The sequence below is a fragment of the Diabrotica undecimpunctata genome, chromosome 8 (genome assembly GCF_040954645.1).
Source record: "Diabrotica undecimpunctata isolate CICGRU chromosome 8, icDiaUnde3, whole genome shotgun sequence".
In the NCBI taxonomy this organism is placed as follows: Eukaryota; Metazoa; Arthropoda; class Insecta; order Coleoptera; family Chrysomelidae; genus Diabrotica; species Diabrotica undecimpunctata.
In genome coordinates, this window is record NC_092810.1 from 31,971,877 (window position 1) to 31,995,060 (window position 23,184).

General features: G+C 33.9%; 1 protein-coding gene across 2 annotated transcripts in view; it reads left to right on the top strand.

Annotated features, from left to right (window-relative positions):
- The window catches only part of LOC140447400 (four and a half LIM domains protein 2-like), a 184,251-nt gene that overhangs the window by 44,518 nt on the left and 116,549 nt on the right, over positions 1–23,184 (top strand). Inside the window, exons 1-3 of one of the 2 annotated variants that reach the window (XM_072540028.1) lie at positions 12,163–12,632; positions 15,630–16,147; positions 18,470–18,642. The exons of the other annotated variant lie outside the window; for it this stretch is intronic. Coding sequence (XP_072396129.1) covers positions 12,178–12,632; positions 15,630–16,147; positions 18,470–18,642 — 1,146 coding nt within the window. The 5' untranslated portion in view covers positions 12,163–12,177. Of the gene's footprint in view, positions 1–12,162; positions 12,633–15,629; positions 16,148–18,469; positions 18,643–23,184 lie in introns of those variants that run through there. 2 annotated transcript variants of the gene reach the window in all.

Here is a 23,184-nt window from a genome sequence, read left to right on the forward strand (position 1 = left end):
AGTATTAAGAGAATTTTATGACCGTCTATTTTAAATTTTGGGTTGTGGAATTAGTTTAATGCATAGCTGGAGTGCTTGATATATACCGATGGAAGAAAATGAAAGTAGGCACTGAATTTGCATTTATGTTTCAATCATGCCATTTACTTGATAATTGTTTTTACTGTAGAAACGCTTGGCTATTAAGAAATCTATAGAGAGAGTACACCACAGTACAATCCAGAAAGTAACAGTTTTGTCATACTCTAAATTGGTCTATCTATCTAAAGCCCTTTATTCTTACAGTATTGGATCTCCTTTTCCTGTTTCCTTTTCCCTCTTTCCTCCTCTATATTTGTCTAACTTTTTCCTTCATGTTCGCTGATGTCATCTACCGATACCATGTTTCTATCTACTGTTGTGGCCAGAAAATTTCCACGAAAGTGTAGTAATTGTTTATACAGCATCTTTTATTTTAGTTCTGCACCTTATCCAATGATTGGTCTTCTTGTCTTTACGTGGAGCATCTGTTTTTCCGTGGTTCTTTCTGTTTGAGCCAATTTTCATCGGCGTCCTTATTTGTGCTCCGTATGTTAGCACTGGTAGAATACATTGGTCAAATATTTTAGTCCGGAGATTTTGTGGGTAATTTTCGTTTTTCAATATGTAGCTCAGCATTCCAAATGCAGCCCCATGCAGTCTTATTCGGCGTTTTATATCAGCGGTTTTGTATTCTTTTACCTTTACTTTTCTACTGATTATTCTCCTATTTTAATTTCATTGTCTTCTGTGTTAGTCTTTATAATAGTTCATTTTAAGTCCTATTTTTTTCAACTGCATCTGTGACTCCTGTTCTTCTTCTTATTTCTAGGTTTGGTACTTTATCTCTGATGGTAATACCTAATATTGATCTTTCCATAGCGCGTTGTGTAACTCTTATTTTATCTATTGCTCTTTTTGTCAGAGTCAGTGTTTCTGCACCATATGTAAGAACCGGTAAAACGCACTGGTTAAAAACCTTTCTTTTTAAACAAACTGGGATAATAGACTTGAAAATGTTATTCAATCTACCAAAGTCAGCCCATGTGAGACCTATTTTTCTTTGTATTTCAGTTGTCTGATTATCTCGGCCTAAGCGAATCTCATGCCCTAGATATTTGTAAGCTATTACTGCGATTATGTGATATTTTGTGATGGAGTAGTTAGCATAATATGGATCGAATAGATCTATTCCACCCATGTATTTGTTATAATCGGCTATTGCCTGAGTACATGGCACTTGATGACTATTTCCTGTTTTGTTTGTTCTCAAATCCTGAGTTTATTCTTAAAAATTATTTAAATTGCTGACAACACTAACACATTCTATGCCTCTATCTTTCCACTTATACACAGATATTTCCCCCAAAAGTTTCCTTTTCCAGTAGTTTCTTCATCAGTGGTATTGTGGTGAAAAAATTATGAAAGTATAGGTAATAACCACGATTTTAATATTTCGACGTAAGTTCTAAAGCAACACGTTCTCCTAACATATCGGACGTTGATTCAGTGGCTTTTGATATATTTGATAATTTAGAGGGTATCCCGTTTGAGCAAATGCCAATGCCCAAATTTGAAAGCCTCTTTTTATTGGTTTCATTGGCATGTACTGTTTTAGTGATATACACCCTTTGAAAGCACACATGCTTTCGTAAATAGATAGGTGTCTATATGGCGTAATATTCTACCATTATTATTCAAAAATTCTCTGTAAAATTATATTTGTGAAATAGATTTTGGCAATTCAGTAAACGCAAAAACGCCAAGATAGATGTTGTTTGTTTCTTTCCAAGTAACAAAGTAGTTTATTTAAATTCAAAGTTATGTTTTGACAACGGATTTTTAAATTGGAAGCCGAGACGTCAAATAAAATGCTTTATTTCATAATGCGCGGTGTATATTTCCAAAAAATATACCAATATGCTGCTTTAAAAATTTTTATGTGAGCATAAAGCATTTTATTTCTATTTATTATTTCAGGTAAGACATTACTGGCTAATGTGTTTAAATTTCCTTTCAATATTTTGGGAAATTAAGTAATGGAATCTTCCCACGTTAAATTTTTAAAATTTCCGTGTTTAAATCTATTTGAAATAAGTGCCAAATACCAGAAAGTAGCGCGTGGTTGATATGCTACGGAAAAACAATTATTTAACACATTGTGTTTCAATTCCTAACTGAAATTGAACAATAAACAACAAACAAATTATGCAAGCAATTCGAGAAGGCCAAAAATACCACTGACTACAAAATAGCAATAAATCAAAACTTCAATTTTTCCCAGAACGAACTAAGATACATCAAAAGCGTGGTAAAAGAATAGTCCAAGCTGTAGAGAAAAATCGTGCATTAATTAGTGAATTTTTAAAAACAGCACAGCCTTATAAGGAACAATGCATGGAGTAACCTTTAAGTCTATGTAACTCCAAATTGTTGGTTATATTTTTTTATGGCACTTTAAGGTGCAAAAACGGTGTTTTTTGATTTTTTTCTTCAAAAGACTTGTACATATTATAGTTCTTTTAATTACAAATCGAGCGCGACTTCATAAGATCCGATCTGTCAATTGCTTTTCGAGAAACGTTTAATTGTATATAAAAATTCTTAAATTTCTATAAATTCTGATAATCCAGAACTTTTACTTTAAAGATAGAGGTCTAATTCTAAATGGATTCTTTTTTCGGTCGATTATATTTGCCGCCAACAGAAAATGCTGCAGACGAGCATTGTTTGAGAGTTTATTATCAAGTAGAAGTTTGTCATTCTAATAATTTTGATCCGTGACTTTTCGGTTGGCAAAAGGATGAAAACGCATTAGAACCGATCACATCTAACGAAAAAATGGTTCCTCCTGAGGTGTTACAGAGTCTCATGTTAATGAACATTAGAATCTGCGTGCAACAAACAGTGTGCTAGTTGCAAACATGATCTAAAACGTACGCGAATATGTGAAAATTTTAACGGAGATCTTCTTCTTCTGATGGTGCCTATCCGTTACGGATGTTGGACACTAACATGGCTATTCTGACTTTGTTGACTGCTGCCCTGAAAAGTCCGGTAGTGGTTAAGTTAAACCATTTTCGCAGGTTATGCAGCCAGGATATTCTTCTTCGTCCTGGACCTCTTTTCCCATGCACTTTACCTTAAAGTATGGTCCGAAGTAGGTTGTATCGTTGTTCATTGCGCATTATATGGCCCAGGTATTCTAGTTTGCGACGTTTTATGGTTATGACTAGTTCGCGCTCTTTGCCCATTCTATGTAGTACTTCTTCGTTGGTAACTCTGTCTATACAAGAAATCCTCAACATGCGTCTATAGCACCACATCTCAAATGCTTCGAGTCTCTTCAGTGATGCTTCAGTTAAGATCCATGACTCCACGCCATATAAAAGAACGGAGAATAAGTAGCATTTTAGTAAACGAACTTTATTTCCAATTTTATATCGTGGCTATTAAAGATTTTTTCATTTTGACGAAAGCTGATCTTGCCTTCTCGATCCTTTTTCTTAATTTCCGTCGATTGGTCCCACTGTTCATTTAAGTTTGCACCGAGATAACAAAAGTTGGTGATTTGTGTTATAGGTTATTGGTTAACTAGTAATTGACCAGGTGGTATCCTATTTTTGCTTTTAACCATGTATTTGGTTTTTTGATGTTAAAATCAAGCCCAAACCTGCTACTTACTTCTGCCACCCTGGAAACAAGTGTCTGCAGACCTTTAAGACTGTCTGCAAAAATGACAGTATCATCAGCGTATCTTATGTTGTTCAATCGTTCTCCGTTTATAAGTATTCCTTCGTCTATGTCCGTTAGCGCTAGGTTCATAATGTGCTCTGAATATGTATTGAACAATAATGAGGACAGTATACATCCCTGTCGCACACGGAGTACTAACGGAGATAGCTACGATAATTCTCCGATTGTTAATCGTAATGAAAATGATGATCTGAATGAGAGGGACGACATTGATATTTTGGATGTTGGAATATTTGACGCTGACGACAGTCAAATTATCTTCTTCTTCTTGATGTGCCTATCCGTTACGAATGTTGGCGATCATCATGGCAATCTTTATCTTATCTGCAGCAGCGCGGAAAAGCTGCACATATCTTGCATTGATTTATTAACCAGATTCTGAGGTTCTTTAACCAAGATGTTCTTCTTCTTCCTGGACCTCGTTTTCCAAATATTTCTCCTTGCAGGATGGCTTGAAGGAGAGTATATCTGGATTCATTTCGCATAATATGTCCGAAGAACTGTAACTTTCGAGATTTGATGGTGGTCAGTACCTCTCTGTTCTTATTCATTTTTCTGAGGACCTCCTCATTTGTGACTCGGTCAGTCCACGGGATTTTAAGTATTCTCCGATATAGCCACATCTCAAATGCTTCCAGTTTTCTGCACATATCTTCGTTCAAGGTCCACGATTCAACACCATAAAAAAGGACAGAGAAGACGTAGCATCGCAGCATTCTTACTTTTGTATCAAGAGAGAAGTTGTGACTCTTGAAGAAGGCCCCCATCCGATTGAAGGTGGATCTAGCTTTTCCGATGCGTGCTCTAATCTCCTGGTTGTTGGTCCATTCTTCATTTATTATGGTGGCGAGGTAGTTGTAGTGCGTCACTCTTTCTACAGGGGATTGGTTGACGTAGAGTTGACCTTCTGTTATCCTTTTGTTGCTAATTATCATAAGCTTTCTTTAAGTCTTCTTAACGTTTATATTGAGTCCATATTGTTGACTGTAATACGTGATTTTGTTCATAAGAACTTGTAGGTCTTCTTAGTTGTCCGCAAATACTATGGTGTCATATGTATATCTGATGTTGTTTAGCCCGGTAACCATTTAGTAGAATACCTTTTTCAGTTTCGTGCAAAACTTCGATAAAAATTCTTTCAGAGTACAGATTGAAGATTAGAGGAGACAAAATACAGCCTTGCCTCACTCCAAGCATGATTTTCACATAGTCAGTGTATTCACCTTCAACTCTGAGATTTACTGTCTGATTCCAGTAGAGACTTCTAATTATTTTCAGATCTTGGTTGTTAATTCCTGTTTCTTTTAGTATTAGCATCATCTTGGCGTGCTGTACTCGATCAAACGCTTTCTCGTAATCAACCAGAGATGCATATACGTCGCAGTCAAATTGTAAATAATATAAATAAAAAACGGAAAATTAATGAATAGTGTTAATATTAATTATAAATTAATGGACGGTGTTCATATTAATAATATATTACTTTTTTGAGTGTATTTTACATTTAATATTTTACACCTCACCCTTTAACTGAACATTCTATTCTTTAATTCAAAAGTATTTATTCTTGAAAATCTATTATTATTTATTCTATTATAGAAAAAATTTAATATGAATATTTATTATTTAATATAAAAAATCGTCTCGTCAAAATGTTACATCTAAAATTAGAGCAAAAATATGATTGATTATAATATACAGTTAATAAAATTGAACATTTTTTTATTCATTTTAATTGGTACCTATGATTAATATACTGTTATTTTATAACAGTATAATAAGATATTTCATACAAAGACTTACAAAAGTACCGCCTACTCGTTGATTAAAGCTTGATAATGTGTACAGAAAATATGTCAATATGAACTGCAAATTTCAAACGATTATGGCATTGATACGTGGGTTTTGTTTGTTCTTGGTAAAAAAAATGAACGGTTATACATTATGTTTTTTTTTAATTAGTATAAATAAAAAAAACGTGGTTCATTCGAAGTATTTATAAAACTTTTATACTAAGAATACAGGTAATTAAATTCTTCTTAAGACATTTGTTTATTTATTTTGATAATCATAGAATCCAAACTTCTTTAACCCTTTAATCGGCAAGATAGAAATAGCAGGTTTAAAGTTTCAGGAATTTTGGTTTTATGGTAATTTGGGTGTGGGAAAAATGAATCTGAGGTCAGTTTGGCGATATTGGGTGTGTGTGGGGTCGTCAGCTCAATAAATGGTAGACCGTCTACAGACGGTGGTCTTGTCGTTCAGAAGGAAAATTTATGAAAACACCATAATTTATTAGTTGCACGAAATTAATATTTTTATTGAAAAAAAATTACAAGTAAATAAACAAAAAGGTATCAGACTTTTTACCTTTCCTGTTGGAGAAATGAAGGTAGCACTTGGTGAAAAAGGAATGAGTGTCAGACTTAATACAGAGTTTGCACGACTTTTACGATTTCCATTCAGGCCAATGATTTAATCCGCCATATCTTACACTATCCACCTGATGAACAGCTCGTCTACCGACGGCAGAACTACTAGACGGCTGTGGAACGGACGATGGTCGTCCAACAGGACGTTTTTCAGTAGTAGCACACAGCTCTTTAGCCATTTTCCATCGAAATTGTTGCGTCTTTATGTCTTTGTCTTTCACCTTCATCGGAGACATTTCGATTTTTCTCGACATTTACGCATCGATAAAGACCGAAGACATTGGTAATCGCCATTTCCAGTAGATGATAAAAAATTCTGGTGGCCATGTCCATTGTTTTCATACTAAGTCCATTTTGACCAATATATGAATCCATGAGGTCTACACCTCCCATGTGGGAGTTGTATTGTCAAATGATTTGTACAACCTCGTTCACATGTAAGTACATTGAACTTTGACGCCACAGAATATTCTTCCATTCCTGTGAAACCTTTGCAATATTTTTTAACGCTGAAAGAAAAAATAATCAGTAGATCTCATTTTTTTTATTCATAATATGTACAGACCTCTTCAAGTGAAGCCACCTACTGATGGTACTACTCTCGGGCCGGAAACTTCCAAAGTCGGTAACAATGATGTTGGTCCCTTTGGTGGTTTGAATGTAGATGCAGGTGTTGCTATTGATGTTGTTGCTATTACTGTCATATCTACTGTTGTTGCTACCGTGGTTGTGTCTTCTGATGTCGATGCTACTGTTTCTGCTGCTGTAGTTGGTGGAGATTTATCTCTAATTACAATAGCCGCTAAGTTTGTACTGTTGGAGTAGCATCGATCGAACTGAGTGAAACACTACTGATATTCAGTGATAAGTTTGCAGCCTGTACAAATTTAGTGGTTGAATCTAAGTTTTGCATGAATTCAGTTATCATCTCATCATCCTAAGGTGTTATTTCATCACACTTGTAATCCGGATCACTGTCTACGTCATCAACATATTCTTCATCCGTAAACGATTCCATAATGTCTGTTACTTCTTCTTCACTCAGAGTAAAGACATAGAATCCTTTTCCTACCGCCCACGCCCTCCTACATCCCTCTACACCATGTTTACCCTTCATTTTCTACATAATAAAACGATAACCGCAGGTTTAGTAGGTAAAATAAAAACAAAAATATGCATGCTAATAAGAAAAGGGCAGAAACGTCTTGCAACTAAGCGACAAGACCGTCTGCAGACGGCCTTCATTAAATGCGCGATATTTTAAATCCACTGTTTATTTCCTCAACACACAGTAGTAAATCAATAAATATACCTAATAACTACTCACCAAATTTTCAAAAAATTTTCATGTTTATTTCTCAACTAGAAAGTACTTTTTTAAAATTCATTGTTGTTACCCGTAACACAAATAATTTTAGCGTCTCAATCATACGAATGTCTCGACACAAATGCCAGCTACTGTAAATCAACTAAAGCTAGAGTGTTCAAACTGGTACCGTTTGTTTCGTATTTTCAGTACCTACAAACGGTTTGGTCGTTCAGCTCGATTACACACGTTATTAAAAAAATACTTAGGTTAGAGTAAAGACCGTCTGTAGACGGTTTTGCCGATTAAAGGGTTAAGTGCCCACTGCCAATCGGAGGTTGGATATCACTGTATTTACCATATCTACCGCTGCTCTGAATTAACTTTTTGGACCATGACACTCTCCTTCTTCCGAGACTACTTCCTCCTCTTATCTTTACCTGTATTATCAATCTTAGCAATTCATATTGCTGTGCCCTCATTATCCCAGACATTGTAACTTTATTATTTTTATTGTTTATATTTATTATTTTGTATTCTTTGCCCATTTCTCGCAATACTTCCTTGTTCGTTTTCTCTGTGTCCATACTATTCTAAGTATCTAGCTGTTAACTAACTCAAATTAAATTCAGAAAACGGCGTTGGAGAAGACTTGGCTAGGCGCTTCTTTTAAAAGAAAAAAAATTGAATTATAAGCAGTGATCCCTGAGATACAACCGCTCAAAGTTGATCGGAATTTGCGAAAGTTATAAACAATAGGATGATAACTAGACTTCGGCAAATATGCATATTGCATATTTTGCATATTGTGCATATTTTATGCAAATATTTCATATTTTGGCATATTTGTATAAAAGTTTGCATAAAGTGCATAAAAGTTCAGATTTTTATACTGTATTTGAAAATTTTTAAACATACCAATTTATTTCAATTCTTGTATAAAATTTTGTAGTCATTTTAATCAAGAAATGATCTAAGTACGTAATCTCTACAGGTACAAAACATTTACAATTTCAAAGAAGATCAATTTAAGTAGCCCTCAACATTCTTAGAAAGTCTCGGTCACTGAGGCATTCAGTTATTGGATAATCGCTAAGGGTTCGCTCATTTGCATTTTATGATCTAATCCCCAAATCTATCTACAATTTATTGTATCTTAACAGCAGGTAAACGGCTAATAGTTTTGTTCCTAATTTAGGGATTTTCCAAAATCTCCCAGTTTATTGAATTAGGTACCTAAACATTTCTAATTTGATGCTCAGATTTGTAAATCATTTTTGTTTTGATATTCAAAGCGTAAACACTCGTTGTGCGTAACAAAAAGGAAGATTGTGATTTTATAATGCCTAAAACAACCAGTGCTTCAACTTGGATTAAACCTTATAAAGAGCTGTCTATGGATATGGGAAAATCTACTGTTCAGTATGTGGCAAAATTGTAAGTATCTAATATTTTCTATTAAATATCTAATATTTCATACATACAGGGTGTTTCCAAATGACACTTACAACGTTTGACTGTAGATACTTCTCGAAAAATTGAACAAAACGATATAGTTAATGAGGGGTCAAACTTATTTACTTTTCGAGATACAGGGTGTTAAAATTAAAAAAAATTAAATTCTTTTAGTTAATAACAACAATAACTTTAAAACCAATAAACGTATTTATTTGAAATTTAGTACTCGTAGGTTGTTTTTAAATGAAAAATAGCTTCCTTTAGTGAGAAAAAATTGTCCATGGTACAATACAATGGTGTGTATTTAGAAAAATTTTTCACCTTTACTTTTTTTTATGAAGTCAGCTATTCTAAAACACAATTATTTTTATTGTAATTGAATTAACAAAAAAAAAAACTTTTGTTGAATTTTAAAATAAGTTATATGATGTACTAATGGTTAGTAACAAAAACTAATTTGTGGATTAATACTGCATTTAAAACACTTAGCGAGTGTTTTTTTTTTCAAACCAGTTATTTGATTAACCAAAAACACCTTGTATATTTTTATATTTTAAAGGTTGGGTTAAAATAAAGGTTTTTATTTTTATTTATAGATAGCATGTGAGAAGAAATTTCAGATAGACCAACATGTGAGAACTGCATCACACATTGCAAAAAAAGGAAAAATAGGAGGAAAACATCAAACTTCAATGGCTAAATGTTTCCAATCTACTTCAAAAAAATTAGATGAGCAAGAAACTTTCAATGAAGACTTGTGTCGCGCATTAGTGTCTGCAAACATACCGCTTTCAAAATTAGTAAATGTAAATTTTAGTTCGTTTCTAAAAAAATATTGCAAACTTAATGTTCCAAGTGATCGGTCTCTAAGAAGAAATAATGTGAACGGGCTATACTCGTCGGTGTTAATTAATATTAAGGAAGAAATTGCAGATAATTATTTTTACATATCTGTAGACGAAACCACTGATTCCTCAGGAAAGTATATTGCTCATTTATTGATTGGTGTTCTTAAAGAAGATACCTTACCAAAATCTCATCTTATTTCATGCCAGTAACTTGAGAAAACAAATGCTTTAACAATTTCGCGTTTTATACAAGAAACATTAGCAACTTTTTTTCTTCCGACAACTATTCCTTCTAATAAATTACTGCTTATTTTATCGGATGCTGCTCCTTATATGGTGAAAGCAGGACAAAATTTAAAAATATTTTTCCCAGATTTAATACATGTTACTTGTGTAGCGCATGGATTAAACAGAGTTGCAGAGGAAATACGAAAAAAGTTTCCTCTTGTAAATACCATGATATCCAGTGTCAAAAAAGTATTTCTTAAATCTCCTATAAGAATTCAACTTTAAAGAAATGCTACCTAACATTCCTCTTCCACCACAACCTATTTTAACGCGATGGGGAACATGGTTAGAAGCAGCTAATTTTTATGCAGATCATTTTGTTAAAATAAAGAACATAATTGATACGTTAACAGATGAAAGTTCCCAATCTCTTTTGGATTCTAAACAAACTTTTCAGAGTAACTTGCTTCAACAAGAACTTTCATTTATAAAATCAAATTTTAGTTTTGTTCAAAAAACAATTACTCACAGTTAGAATCACCAAAACTGTAATTGTTCGAAAGTACAGCATTAATAAAAGAATTTGCGTCATGTTGTCGGAACGTTAGAGGTAATATTGGAAAAGATATTTTAAAAAAAATTGAAGCTACTATGGAAAAAAATAAAGGTTACCATATTCTTTCTGAAGTAGTCAGTGTTCTAGCTGGAAATATTTCGGAAACAATTAATTTAGAACCAAATGTTTTGGTTAGTTTGAAAAATGCTCCCGTTACATCAGTTGATGTTGAACGAAGTTTTTCCATATATCAATATATGTACTCAGACAGAAGCCACAAGTTTTTGTTAGAAAATTTTGAACACCACTTGGTCATTTATTGTTACCATAATTCTAAATAAGTTTATTCATACTTGAAAATGATGTAGTTCCTTAAAATAAATGTAAATCTTAATGAATAGTAGGAAATATTTAGTTATGTACACTTTTTTTTTTAAATAAAATTGTTACTATTTTACGATTTTTTTATTTATTTGTATGCATATTTTGTAAAATATTTGCATATTTTCGGGTAAACACGTGCATATTTATGCGCATATTTTCTACATTTTTATTTGCATATTTGCCAAAGTCTAATGATAACCTTTAAACAATTACCTTTTTTATTTGGAGCTCTCTCTTTCTCGATAAAAAATTATATATCTTCAAGATATTTATAACATAATATATTATATTATAATAATAAAAACCATCGGAACTGCACGTGAAAAATACCAAAAAAATTAGGTTGAAGAAAATTTAATACCGAAGTTCAAAATTGATATACAAAAAATGTATTTTCTCGGCTTTCAATTGGAACAGTTGGGAATGGGGTAAAAGAGGATTGCAGTAATAAGAACAATGGCTGCTGATCGCAGAAAGTAAAAAAATGAATAAATAACAACCATTAAAATAAATAATCTGGCAATAAAATACGTAGGGATTTACGTGGAGAAGAAAAAGATCATTTATCTTTTACTGCCAACCACAACCTTGATTCACGCGTACAAAGAAAAGAACATTTTCCTTTTACTTTCATCCACAACCTTAGTGAATACTGTGCTACTTTATGAATTTTTATTGAAGCGGTTCCTGGATTAGCTTATCTAAAATATCTAATATATTAAATAAATTTACCACAAGGCCGTCAGTTTTTAACGGTAGACCTCGTGATATTGAACGTTCGATTTTTTTCTGAATGAATGCCGGACCTTTCGGAATTCCGAAATAAAATGCCTGAGCTCACGGGACGCGACAAAGCATCTGTGTCGTCACCTAATCAACAACAAACAGTTGCCAATACTAATACAGCAGCAAATATCAAGGGCGGCGATGTTCTCGTTCTAATTACATGTACATTATAATTAAAACTAAACAAAAACTTATTCAGTGACAATCCGACCAGTAATCGAAAAATAACAAGCAATTTTTTCCGCGAGCACAACCACGTCCCGACCACAAATATTGGCAGTGATCCCGTGTATTTTACAACAACATATGCATCTTCGACCGATGTAATATGAAAGGATTTTTATGGAGTTACGGCCAAATATGACATAACTTCTTGAAAACAGTGTTACGAAGTGAGTGCGCACCATGGGGCTCATGCTTTCCGTGTTAGTGTGTTGTGTTGGTGTTATAGAACTGATTACCTTCTATCATAATATTACGAGACATTTCACCGATCCTCCTCAGCGCGGTGACCTTTCCTCCATCAGCGACCGATACATACATGAATTAGGTGGTATAAGAAAACGGATAGCGGAAGACTTGCAGAAATACCAGGAGCAATCACCTCCAACTTTGCGTCTAAACAGCCATGAAGACATCGAAATAGAATACAGTGAGCAGCTGCAGAGGTCGCGGTCTCCTAGTCCGAGAAGGTTTTTGGTAACGGAGAAAGAGGATTCTCAAAGAGAAAGCAACTCACCGAGAAAATTCTTAATATCGGAAGAACCCAACGGTTTAAAGAGGAGCAAGTCGCAGGATTCCATACCGGAATTTTTAATACACGAGGAACAGAATACTGAGAAGTCACCACACAAACCAAGGTTAGTATTTATTGAATTTTTGGAGCATGCTCTATTCTTTCTGATTCAAATTACACAAATTTTAAGTGACTTAATTTAGGACTAGATACATTAACGGCTACATTATTTAATAACATTGTTTTATTTCTGGATATCAAGGAAATGAATGAAAGGAAAAAAAAAGTATTTTTGAAGTGTGTAAAATATTTAATTGCTGTGCGCTTTCGGTTTACAAAGCCATCCTCAGAACTATGGTCAAATTTATAAAGTACCACTACTAAAGAGGGATCTCATTGGTGAAAAATACAAAATTTTTCTTTAAAAGTTCTTCAAAAAAACATCCAAAGGACAGCACAATAAACTCCACAAAAAACAGATCATTTTGTTCATGGTACGAGTATAAGTACCTGACAATCTGGATGTAGTTAAAGCGACAGACAAAATGAGTAGGATCCAATGCGCTGGCCTTTAAAAAAATTTTAAGTCGAAAGCCTACTATTCCAAATGCCTATTCCAAAGAAAAATAACAGCAAGAAGCAGTAACATATCATATGTCACAGAAAGTGATACGAATCGAAGAGAGCTGGGCAAAAATTAAGTCTAATATCTTAGCCTCACCTACAGAAAGTATTGGTGAAAGAAATATAAATAAAAATAAATCGTTCCCAAGGCGAAAAGGTGATCACTGGTAACGTTTTTCTAAATGGAACATTTTTATGGGCTGTAAAAGGAAATAAGCTCTGTATAAGAGGTCAAAGAACGAAAGTAAACGAACTAATAGAATCAAAATACATATAAAAGGATACAAGGATTGACCAACTAAAAAAGCTCTATGCAAAGGAATAACAAATGATGCTAGAATCAGAAAATGAAAAAGTTAATATAAATACACAGAAAGTTCGAAAAATACTTGAAAAGCTGAAGAGCAAAAAATCTGCAGGTGAAGACGGAATACCAAATCGCATTACTGAAATATTCTGTAGCAGCAATGACAACTAACGAACTAATTCTCTATTTAACAAAAAAGATAAAAAACAGCCAGAAAACTACATTTTTTGCAGTCTTACGGTATCGAATGCTTTCTAGTAGTTCACGAATATCAGTGCCAATGGTAACAGTGATCACTAGTAAGTGGTCGTTAGTACTGAATAAAACAATGACTGAATTGTTACATTGAGAAGGAGTTTTCCTTGGTAAATACATTCGGTGAAAAGTTCGGCCAAAGCCTGGATAATTTTATTTCTACCTATTTTGATCACCTCAATCACTTCTTCATCATCGACAAGGGATTTGTTATTTTTTGTTTCTAAAACTACCGTTTTGTCATCGTATGGTGAAATTTCTGGCATTAATTCTGATCCCTAGTTTGTGATTTTGGGCAGGGGCTAATCTTTCCTTTCGTCGGTGTTCTTATACATTTTACGCTAAAAGAATTCGATTACCTCACATCCGTAGTCGTGTTTCCATCTTTGTTTCTTATTGTGTACATATTTTTGTTGCCTATGTTGTTCATATTTCGCCTCAAAACTATTAAACTTTTGTTTTCTTGAATTATTTTAGTTATTTCTTTTGTATTGTTTGATTGACCCATGGATATTTTTATTTATTTCTTTATTGTTGTGTAGTTGGTGTCGTATTTTTCCGTCAGCTGTCGTTTTTTCTAATTAGCTCTTCGATATTTTGGCTTAGTTTTTCTTTATGGATCAGGACCGTCGGGCAGCACTCCCTTTCCGTTTCTTTTAGTGTCTTCGTTATGCCATCATTTGCTTAATCTACATCTTCTATTTTATCTTCCAAGTCTTGAATATGTCTGGTTAGTGTATCTTCATATAGGCCGTTGTTTTCTGGGGAAATCTATTTCCTTTTTTGTGTTTTTAGGATCATCTTTGTTCTTTCCGATTTGACACTTCAACGTCTTTTAGCTCTGTTTAATATGTGATCGCTTTCTATTAAAAACTTGTTAAGTACTTCGATGTCTTTGAATATTTCTTTTCTGTTATGATATAATCTAGTTCATTTTTGACACTACCATCTGGGCTTATCCATGTCCATTTACGCTGAGGCTGATCATGTCCCATTTCATTTTTTTCGGCTCTTCCTCCAGTCCCATCATCTTCTGGTCCGATATAAGAGTTCTAACATTGTATAAAATAATATGTTTTCATCGCTCTTTGTAGTAGCCTGAGTTTTTCTGGGGATTCTTAGTACCGTCTATTCCAACCCTGTGCCAACCGCTACCTTGGTTGGGGGTGTTGGAGCCGCTTCAATTTTCAGTAGTTTCGTATTTCATCGAAACCAACTTTTGGAGTTTTAATCCATTATAACGCTTGGCTAGTGTCTATTAGGGAGTTGGTTTGGAAGTGGAAAGGGGAAAGGATGGAGATGGGAATGCTTTAGGTTTGGACATGGTTTCGTCGGGGATGGGAGGCTGGGGAAATCCATGAGCTCGCAGGTTTGCTATTCCTGAAGTAGATCTATCTCCTGCCGGGATTGCAAATAAGTATTCATCCGCTACCACATAGAGTATGGGAAGAATTACAGGAAGTACGCTGAGATATCGAAAGGTGAGTGAAGATATCAGAAGAAAATGTAACTTACAGTGTATAAACGGATGGACACTAAACAGAAAAAAAAAAGAATGGAATAACTACCTAAAAGCCGAATGGTGGAGACTCTTGTGGTCAAAATAGTTCAATACTAGTTTACAGATAGTATCGGTGTATTCGTGCACATTTGATTTTGGACAACCTTTACGAAATCTGTTGTATGTATGTAAAATTCAGCGCACAGAAACTTAAAATTTTGAATGTTTTGCAAACTGCAAACAATACAATACGTATTTTATTCGTAAGAATAAAAACAAGCTACTAGGCATTAAATTGTCAAACTTTAAAGAGTTAATGTCTTTGGATGAGGCGATATATTTCTCTATAAATTTCCGTGTAATGTACCTAGTACTATATAATTCCGATTCGTTTAATAATAACCTTATATTGAGCATTTTTCTCCCAAACTTAGGTATATTCTAAAAGAAAAACAAACCGAAGAATCCCCTCTGCCATTACCCAGACAATTTATTGTCTCCGAAGAAACTCTAAACACCGTGGTTTTTGAAGATACAGACTTCGAAGTACCAGCATCGTCGGTATCTCACGAAAAGTCACCGTCTCCGTTCCTAACCGTAGAACCGCCCCAGGTTCCACGAAATAGTATCTGCAACGAACTCGAAAGAGAAGAAGAAGAAGCCCTGAAAGCGATTCCTCCTCATGCGAGCCAGAAGGTCGACGTTATTTTAGAGAACACTAGTCACAACACTACCCAATACTGGACGAACAAAGTTCTAGTGGTTCCTAGCGGAACTTCCAGGTCAAGATCATCATCTCCGGATAGAAGTACCAGTAGCGATACTAGAGAAAATGTGGACCATTCGACTAAATATGATGAAAAATATTTAAACAATCTTGATGGGGTTAGTAAGGCAAAGAGTATAAAAAGATTTGGGTCGAGCAGGAAGTCTGTCAAACGGAAAACTGTAGGTATGTTTTTCTGTAACATCATCGTCTTGTCTTTCATACATCATTCATTTTGCCCACAGAATAGTGAAATGTAAAAAGTTGAGGGTGAACTTACACTGAGATGTTGAATTCTACAGGCCTTACCCAGACTTGCAAACTCCTGGCAAAGAAACTAAAAACAAAGAAACAGATTGTGTGGCACCATGGTGATTTGATTGAATCTCTACTTGTAGTTCTTAGTATTCATAAGACATTATATTACGAGTAGGTGTATATTTTTTCTTCTAAGGAGACTATGCTGGTGCTTATTTTAGTCAATGGTGTGTGGTACTTTCTTTATCTATAGCAACTTATTTTGCTAGATTTCGCGGGTGGTTTTTTCTTCAGTTCTTCATGAAAAACTTCTTTGTAAAGTGAATGAATGTCCCATTTCTTAAAAGTTGATCTCAAACAAAAACTTTGGTATGTGGGTCCTCATTTCTCTTTCTTGCTTTTACTGGAACACTTCTACTCGAAGGTAATTGAGAGTTCCCCACATGGGGTAGGAAAAGTTGCAACCAAAAGTTGAGGGAGTAAAAAGCTTCTTTCCATTTGACAAGACGAGTTTTTCTGGTGAGATGTATTAATGTTTCAGTCTTATGGACTGGTGATCATCGAATGATTGTCGAATGTCTTTAATTTCTTTCATTTGTTCTACATTTCTAGAACTTCTCTTCTGATATCAAGTGAAGCGATAGAGTAGAGCGTAGAGCTTAGTAGTGGGTGTTGGCTCGGACATCGACTTATAATTACATTTTAAATGTGTGTTAATGCTTCCCACATTGGTGCAGCCTATTCTGCAGCCAAAGAGCAAAGTCTAACGCTTATGGTCGAAGGGTGGAAGGAGTCTGGTTTGTCGTCTAGTTTCAAACAATATTATTGGAATGACATTATGCGATTCAGAGCAACTCATAAGATATTTAGAAGCATTATTTTCAATGGTTTTTCACACTATTGAAAAGATTTCTCCACACTATAGAATGTTCAGTTTTCTGGATGCTTGTCTATTACGAAGGTGGAATGAGCGCACTTGAGGTTATCCTAGATTTCGCTTAAGATTAAGGTACCATGCTATCATTGTTTTTACGGCTTCATTTATTGTTCTTTTTACTTCCTGCTTTTACAACAATGCCTGTGTCCCAAATTTTTTTACTGTGTAGGTGTTATTATATTGCCTTGAGTGAGACTATTCTTCCGTGTTTTCCTTCTATTCTACAAGAAGACGTTGTTGTGACAAAAAAGTTTACTATCTCCTGTGATATCATACAGCTTTTGAAAGAGTTTTTTCTTTTAAAAACCGTATATTACATTTTGCAAATGTTGCCTCAGTTACTTGGTATCTTTCATGCTAGTCTTCAATGTGTTGGATGGGATTCAGTATTTATGAGAGATATAATCTTCTCGGTCTAAAACAACTTTGTTATTTAATGAGTTGCTGGTCTATTCTCGATGAAATTCTATTAAGATTCATGCATTCAAATAGTTTCAACAGTAATATGTGACGAAGATACTGGCCGACAGTTTTAGTGGTCATTGAGATCTTTATCAAGCTTAAGTATGAGAAGAACTTTATGTTGTGTTCATATTTTGTGTATATGCATAGTTTGTTCATAGCTATTCATCTTCTGGAGCATCCACTCTAATGTTCTTGTTCTAAACTTAATGTACTCTGTATCTAGGTCATTAATACCAGGAGGTGCCTTATTTTTCATGATGTGGAAAGCAGGTTTGAGCTCAGCATCGTTAAAAGGTTCAGTCAACTAACTGAATTTTTTCAATCATTTTTAGAGGTTCTTTTTTTCTTTGCTTTTCATTCCAGGTGCTTTGCCATTTTTAAGGATTTCTGAGATATTTCAGAAATCGTTAGTTATTTCTGTCATATCTTGGTTAGAACTATTCCATAATTCCCAATGTTCAGGTTTTCCAGGAGGTTGCACTATTTTGATTTTAGTTCGTCCGAGATCGCATCAAACAACATTTCTGTAGCTTGGTATCATCATTGAAAGTTCATAAAGTTTGATAATGATTGAGTAATGGGACAAAGTCTGGAATTAATGTTTGTTCTGGAAACAATTATCACTATTTTGACGAATAAAATATGAATCGACTTTTTCTCCAAATTGTTTGACCCTGCTCCTTCCTTCATCTCATAACAATCTCCTCTACATATGTCCAGCTACAAATAATTGTTCAGTGTAAACGAAATCAGTGTAGTGATTAAAAGTTACATCTCATCATATTCACTTTACCTAACGTTTAAAGAAAGAACGTTTTCCTGAAAGGCATATTATTTTCCCCTTGTAGACCATAACCAGAACTGTTTGGATCAGAATTCCTTGGATAGCTTGGATACCACGGCGGTGTTGACCCACGCAGCTGAAGAATTAAAGAAAGTCTCATCCGAAGAAGAAGAAATCGGCTCTTCTAAGACTCCCGACAGCAAAAATCCTCAACCGAAACCTGGAGAGCCTTTTTGGGTAAAGAATTTATAATGCAGAGTGAAGAGACTGATGTTTTTGGTAGATATTAGTTCATAGTTTATTTTTGCTTTGGAAATTTGTGTTATTTAAGGGCTTGATTAATATATATACCTACTGATTATAGTTTTGTGTGTTTTTATTGAACTAACCATTACATCTTTTAATATTTTTTATATACGTACAAAAACCATTAACTTAGAGCAAAAACTAATGTTTTAAATAAAGAAGAAACAAACAAAACATCTTCAGATGAGCAACAATATACCTTCTCAGAAAGTTTCTTTAACGTTTTTTTTTAAGTAGCAATATAAGATATAATTTATAAATTGACGACAACCTTAAAATCACATATCAGAAAGAAAAGAAACCTTTGACGACGATCGAAGTATTAGGAATGATGTACGAGAAATGTGAAGGTTCATTGATTAAGAAATCCATAAACATATATGAAGAAATATAGTAAAAAATAAAGAAAAATGCGAAGATAAAGAATGGTTACAAAAATTACAATAGATAATGAATGACACTGACAAGCAGATACGATAACTGATGGAAAAAACTCATTCTAATACGATATGAGCAAAGACGATTGAATAGAACAGCGAGAGATGTAATATTAGATGTGGCAACACTCTCGACCTCTCAAATAGAGGACTTATAAAATTTTTCATATAAAAATGAGTTCACGTCATTCAACATTTTACGACTGCAGAACCCCACAGCGTTGCCAAAATATCAGAATAGTTAATAAGTGAGGAATTTTTAAAATGTCAACTATTTACGAATACAATACACTATACAAAAAGTAATATAAGTAATACAATACACTATAGTTAATTGGATTGTTAAAATAAAGAAAATAATCAAATTTTCAAAATTTGGTATATAAAAGAAAGAAGGAGTATTGTGAAGTGATATGACAGAATTGTGAGAACGCAAAATGGACAGAAAGCTCAACTGATTTATATAAGATTTTAGGAATATGTTGGATATCATTCGGGAGAACCTAATCGAAGCATTATAAAAAGGCCCTCCAAAAAGAACTGAAGTGGGCTCCAAAAGCTGATACTCGGTCTCGAGGTATAAACTACCATTTTTAAGTTATCTCAACTTGAACAATAAATAAAAATGTTTAAACTTATTCTTCAATATTCGCATTATCCAGATACATTCACAAGGTAAAGAAAATCCACACATAATATACATTTAATATAAAAAAATACAATTATTTATTAACGGTACCACACAAATACATATAAAATATTACAAGATGATACATTAAATTAAAAAGTATACAAGCAAGAAATATATTAAATAATAAATTCGACTATTACTTGATGGAAATTCATTTTATATAACATTAAAACACTGAAAACTTTGTTTTCAAAAACTTCCACAAAATTTATTATAAAATCTTATCACTATAGCTGTTTCGGCAGAGTGCCTTTCTCAAGTGATCTATTTTTGATATGCGTTTACACTTTATAGTCTTTAACGAAATAGGTTGAAAAGGGGAGAACTATTTGTCTCAAGTTGGTCATTCAGAATTCTGTCTGTGTTATTTAATTTGTTAATTTCCATAGATTTTAACAAAGATAGCTAAAGGCCTTTATTTTGGATGTAAAGAATTCGAAATTCGTCATTAAAAGAATGATTATGATCTAGAAGGTGAAGTGTGTATGTAGAATCTGCTTTTCTGTTATTGAAAGCCCTTTTATGTTGTGTTATTCATTTGGTAAAATTTATACCAGTTTGACCGATGTAAGTTTTTGGGCAGTCGCCACATTTAAGTTTGTATACACCACTGTGTAAGTGATTTTTATTTTGGCTCTTGTGTTTTTTAATATATTTGCCTAAGTTGTTGTTTGTCCTAAAAGATGGTGTTATTCTTTTCTTTTTTATGTGTTTGGCTATTTTTGTTGATATTTTGCCTGTATATGTAATCGAGCAGAAGGTACTGGGTTTTTTCCTTGGTGGTGGATATGCTAATTCCAGGGCTTTCTTGTGTAGTTTTTGATTTAAAATTTTATTAATTGTTTATTCGTTGTACTCATTGTTTATTGCTATTTGCTTGATGATATTTAATTCTGTCTCAAAGTTGAATTTTGACATCGGAATTTCTGTTAATCTATATAACATGCTATGATAGGCTGCCAGTTTATGTTGTGTATGATGGAATGATGAATTATGTCGTGTCAGTATGAGTAGGTTTATGAAATACGGAAAACTCATGATTGTTTTTAAGTCTGATAATTTTTAAATCTAAAAAAATTTTGGATCGATTTTGTTCTGTTTCTATTGTCAATTCAATATGACTATGAAGTGAATTAATATACGATAAAAATTGGTCGAGTTGCCTGTTAGTTCCTGTAAAACATACCAGTACATCGTGTACATATCTCCACCAATATAAAAACATTTTAAAATATGGGATGTTTTGAAATCTTTGTCTCTAGATGATCCATAAAAATATCTGATAGCAATGGGCTTAGAGGATTGTCCATTATAAGTCCTGCACTGTTATTTGTATATATTTAATTATTAAATTATTCAAAGTAGTCGTGGTTTATGCAAATTTTAAGATGTAAAATTTCAGATCTGAAATTGTTGCCAATGGCAATGTTGTCCGGTCCAGGTGAGTTTGAACTGTCAATTTGGCAGTATTATTCGAATGTTTGTTGACCCACAGGTGCCATGATCGGATGTTCTTGCGGTTCCTGTGTATCGAAGGGGGTGGCGAGTCGTCTTGTTATGTCTCTCTCGGTTCTTACACGGAAATCGTGGTCAAATCTGGGGTCATCGTGGTTGATTAAGGCGTTTTGTAGATGTATTTTGAAGGCGTCGGCCTTCTGTTGATCTGAGTTGATGATTTGATTGTTCACCTCATTACACCATATATTACATTCTGCAAAATAAAAAAATCATCTCCCTTTACATTTTAAATCTGCCACATCTTTCCTCAAGTGTCGTAAAATGACAAAAGCCTATCTATCTGAAAGACCATATTATTCGGTAGAAGAGCTACTTAATGAATAACTAAGAAGTTACAGTACCTTTATGTACAAGTTCAAGAAAGTAGATAAAGCAAACATCGAGAATTACCGACCAATATCCTTGCTATCACATCTGTATAAATTACTAACTAAAATCATAACCAACCGCCTAACACATAAGCTCGATTTATATGAACCTATCGAGCAGGCTGGATTCAGAAAACATTTTAGTACCATAGACCACTTGCACACCGTAAGAACACTGATAGAAAAATGCACCAATTCCAATTCATATGGCGTTCGTCGATTTCCATAAAGCATTCGATTCCATCGAATTATGGGCAGTGCTTGAATCTGTAGAAAATGCACGTATCGATTCAAGATACATTAACATAAATAAAAACATATATGAAAATGCCACCATGCAGATAAAGCTGGACGAAAGCACAAAAACTAATCCCATAAGATTACAACGGGGAGTAAGACAAGGAGACACCATCTCTCCCAAACTATTTACCCTTGTTCTAGAAGACATTTTTAAGAAACTAGAATGGAACAACAAGGGTATCAACGCCGACTAATCATACATAAACCACTTGAGATTCGCAGATGACATAGTTTTAATAGCCGATAATATCGAAGAACTAAATGATATGTTACAACAATTAAAGGCAGTTTCAGGGGCGGTAGGCTTAAAAATGAACTACAGTAAAACAAAAATACTGAGCTGAGACCAGACAAATATAACAATACAAAATCATACCATAGAAAATGTTGAACATTATGTATATCTAGGTCATGTCATCAAACTAGGAAAACCAAATCAAGATGCTGAAATTAAAAGGAGAACACAACTGGCATGGGGCGCTTTCGCCAAACTAGCATATATATCTTGAAAAACACCTCCATTCCTGTAAACTTAAAGAAAAAGGTGTATAACACATGCATACTACCAGTTTGTACCTACGACTTGGAGACAGTAGCCCTTACCAAAAAAGCTGCTAAAAAATTAGAAACAACGCAAAGAGCAATGGAACGAATCATGCTTGACATATCACTGAGAGACAAGATTAGAAACACCGAGATAAGATGTAGAACGAAGATTAGGGATATTGTGGAAGAAATTACAAAAATGAAATGACGCTGGGCAGATCACGTAGCCCGATATAATGACAACAGGTGTACACGGAGAATTCTAAAATGGACACCAAGGACGACAACAACAAGCATGGGAAGACCTCAAAAAAGATGGGTAGATGACATAAGAGCAGTGGCAGGCAAACAGTGGCTTAGATTGGCGCAAGATAGAGAAAGATTGAAGCAATTGGGAGAGGCCTACATTCAGGAGTGGATGGAAGATGGTTGACAAAGAGAGAGATGTACAAGTAACTAAAGTATTTTTATCTATATTTGGGTATCATATGCAGCAACTTTTGAATTGTTTATTTTATTATCTTTTATTTCTATTCTATTCTATTCTATCCGGGATTCGGGATAGATGTTTCGTAGATTGTGCATATTAAAAAACTAAAACGACAACCACTTT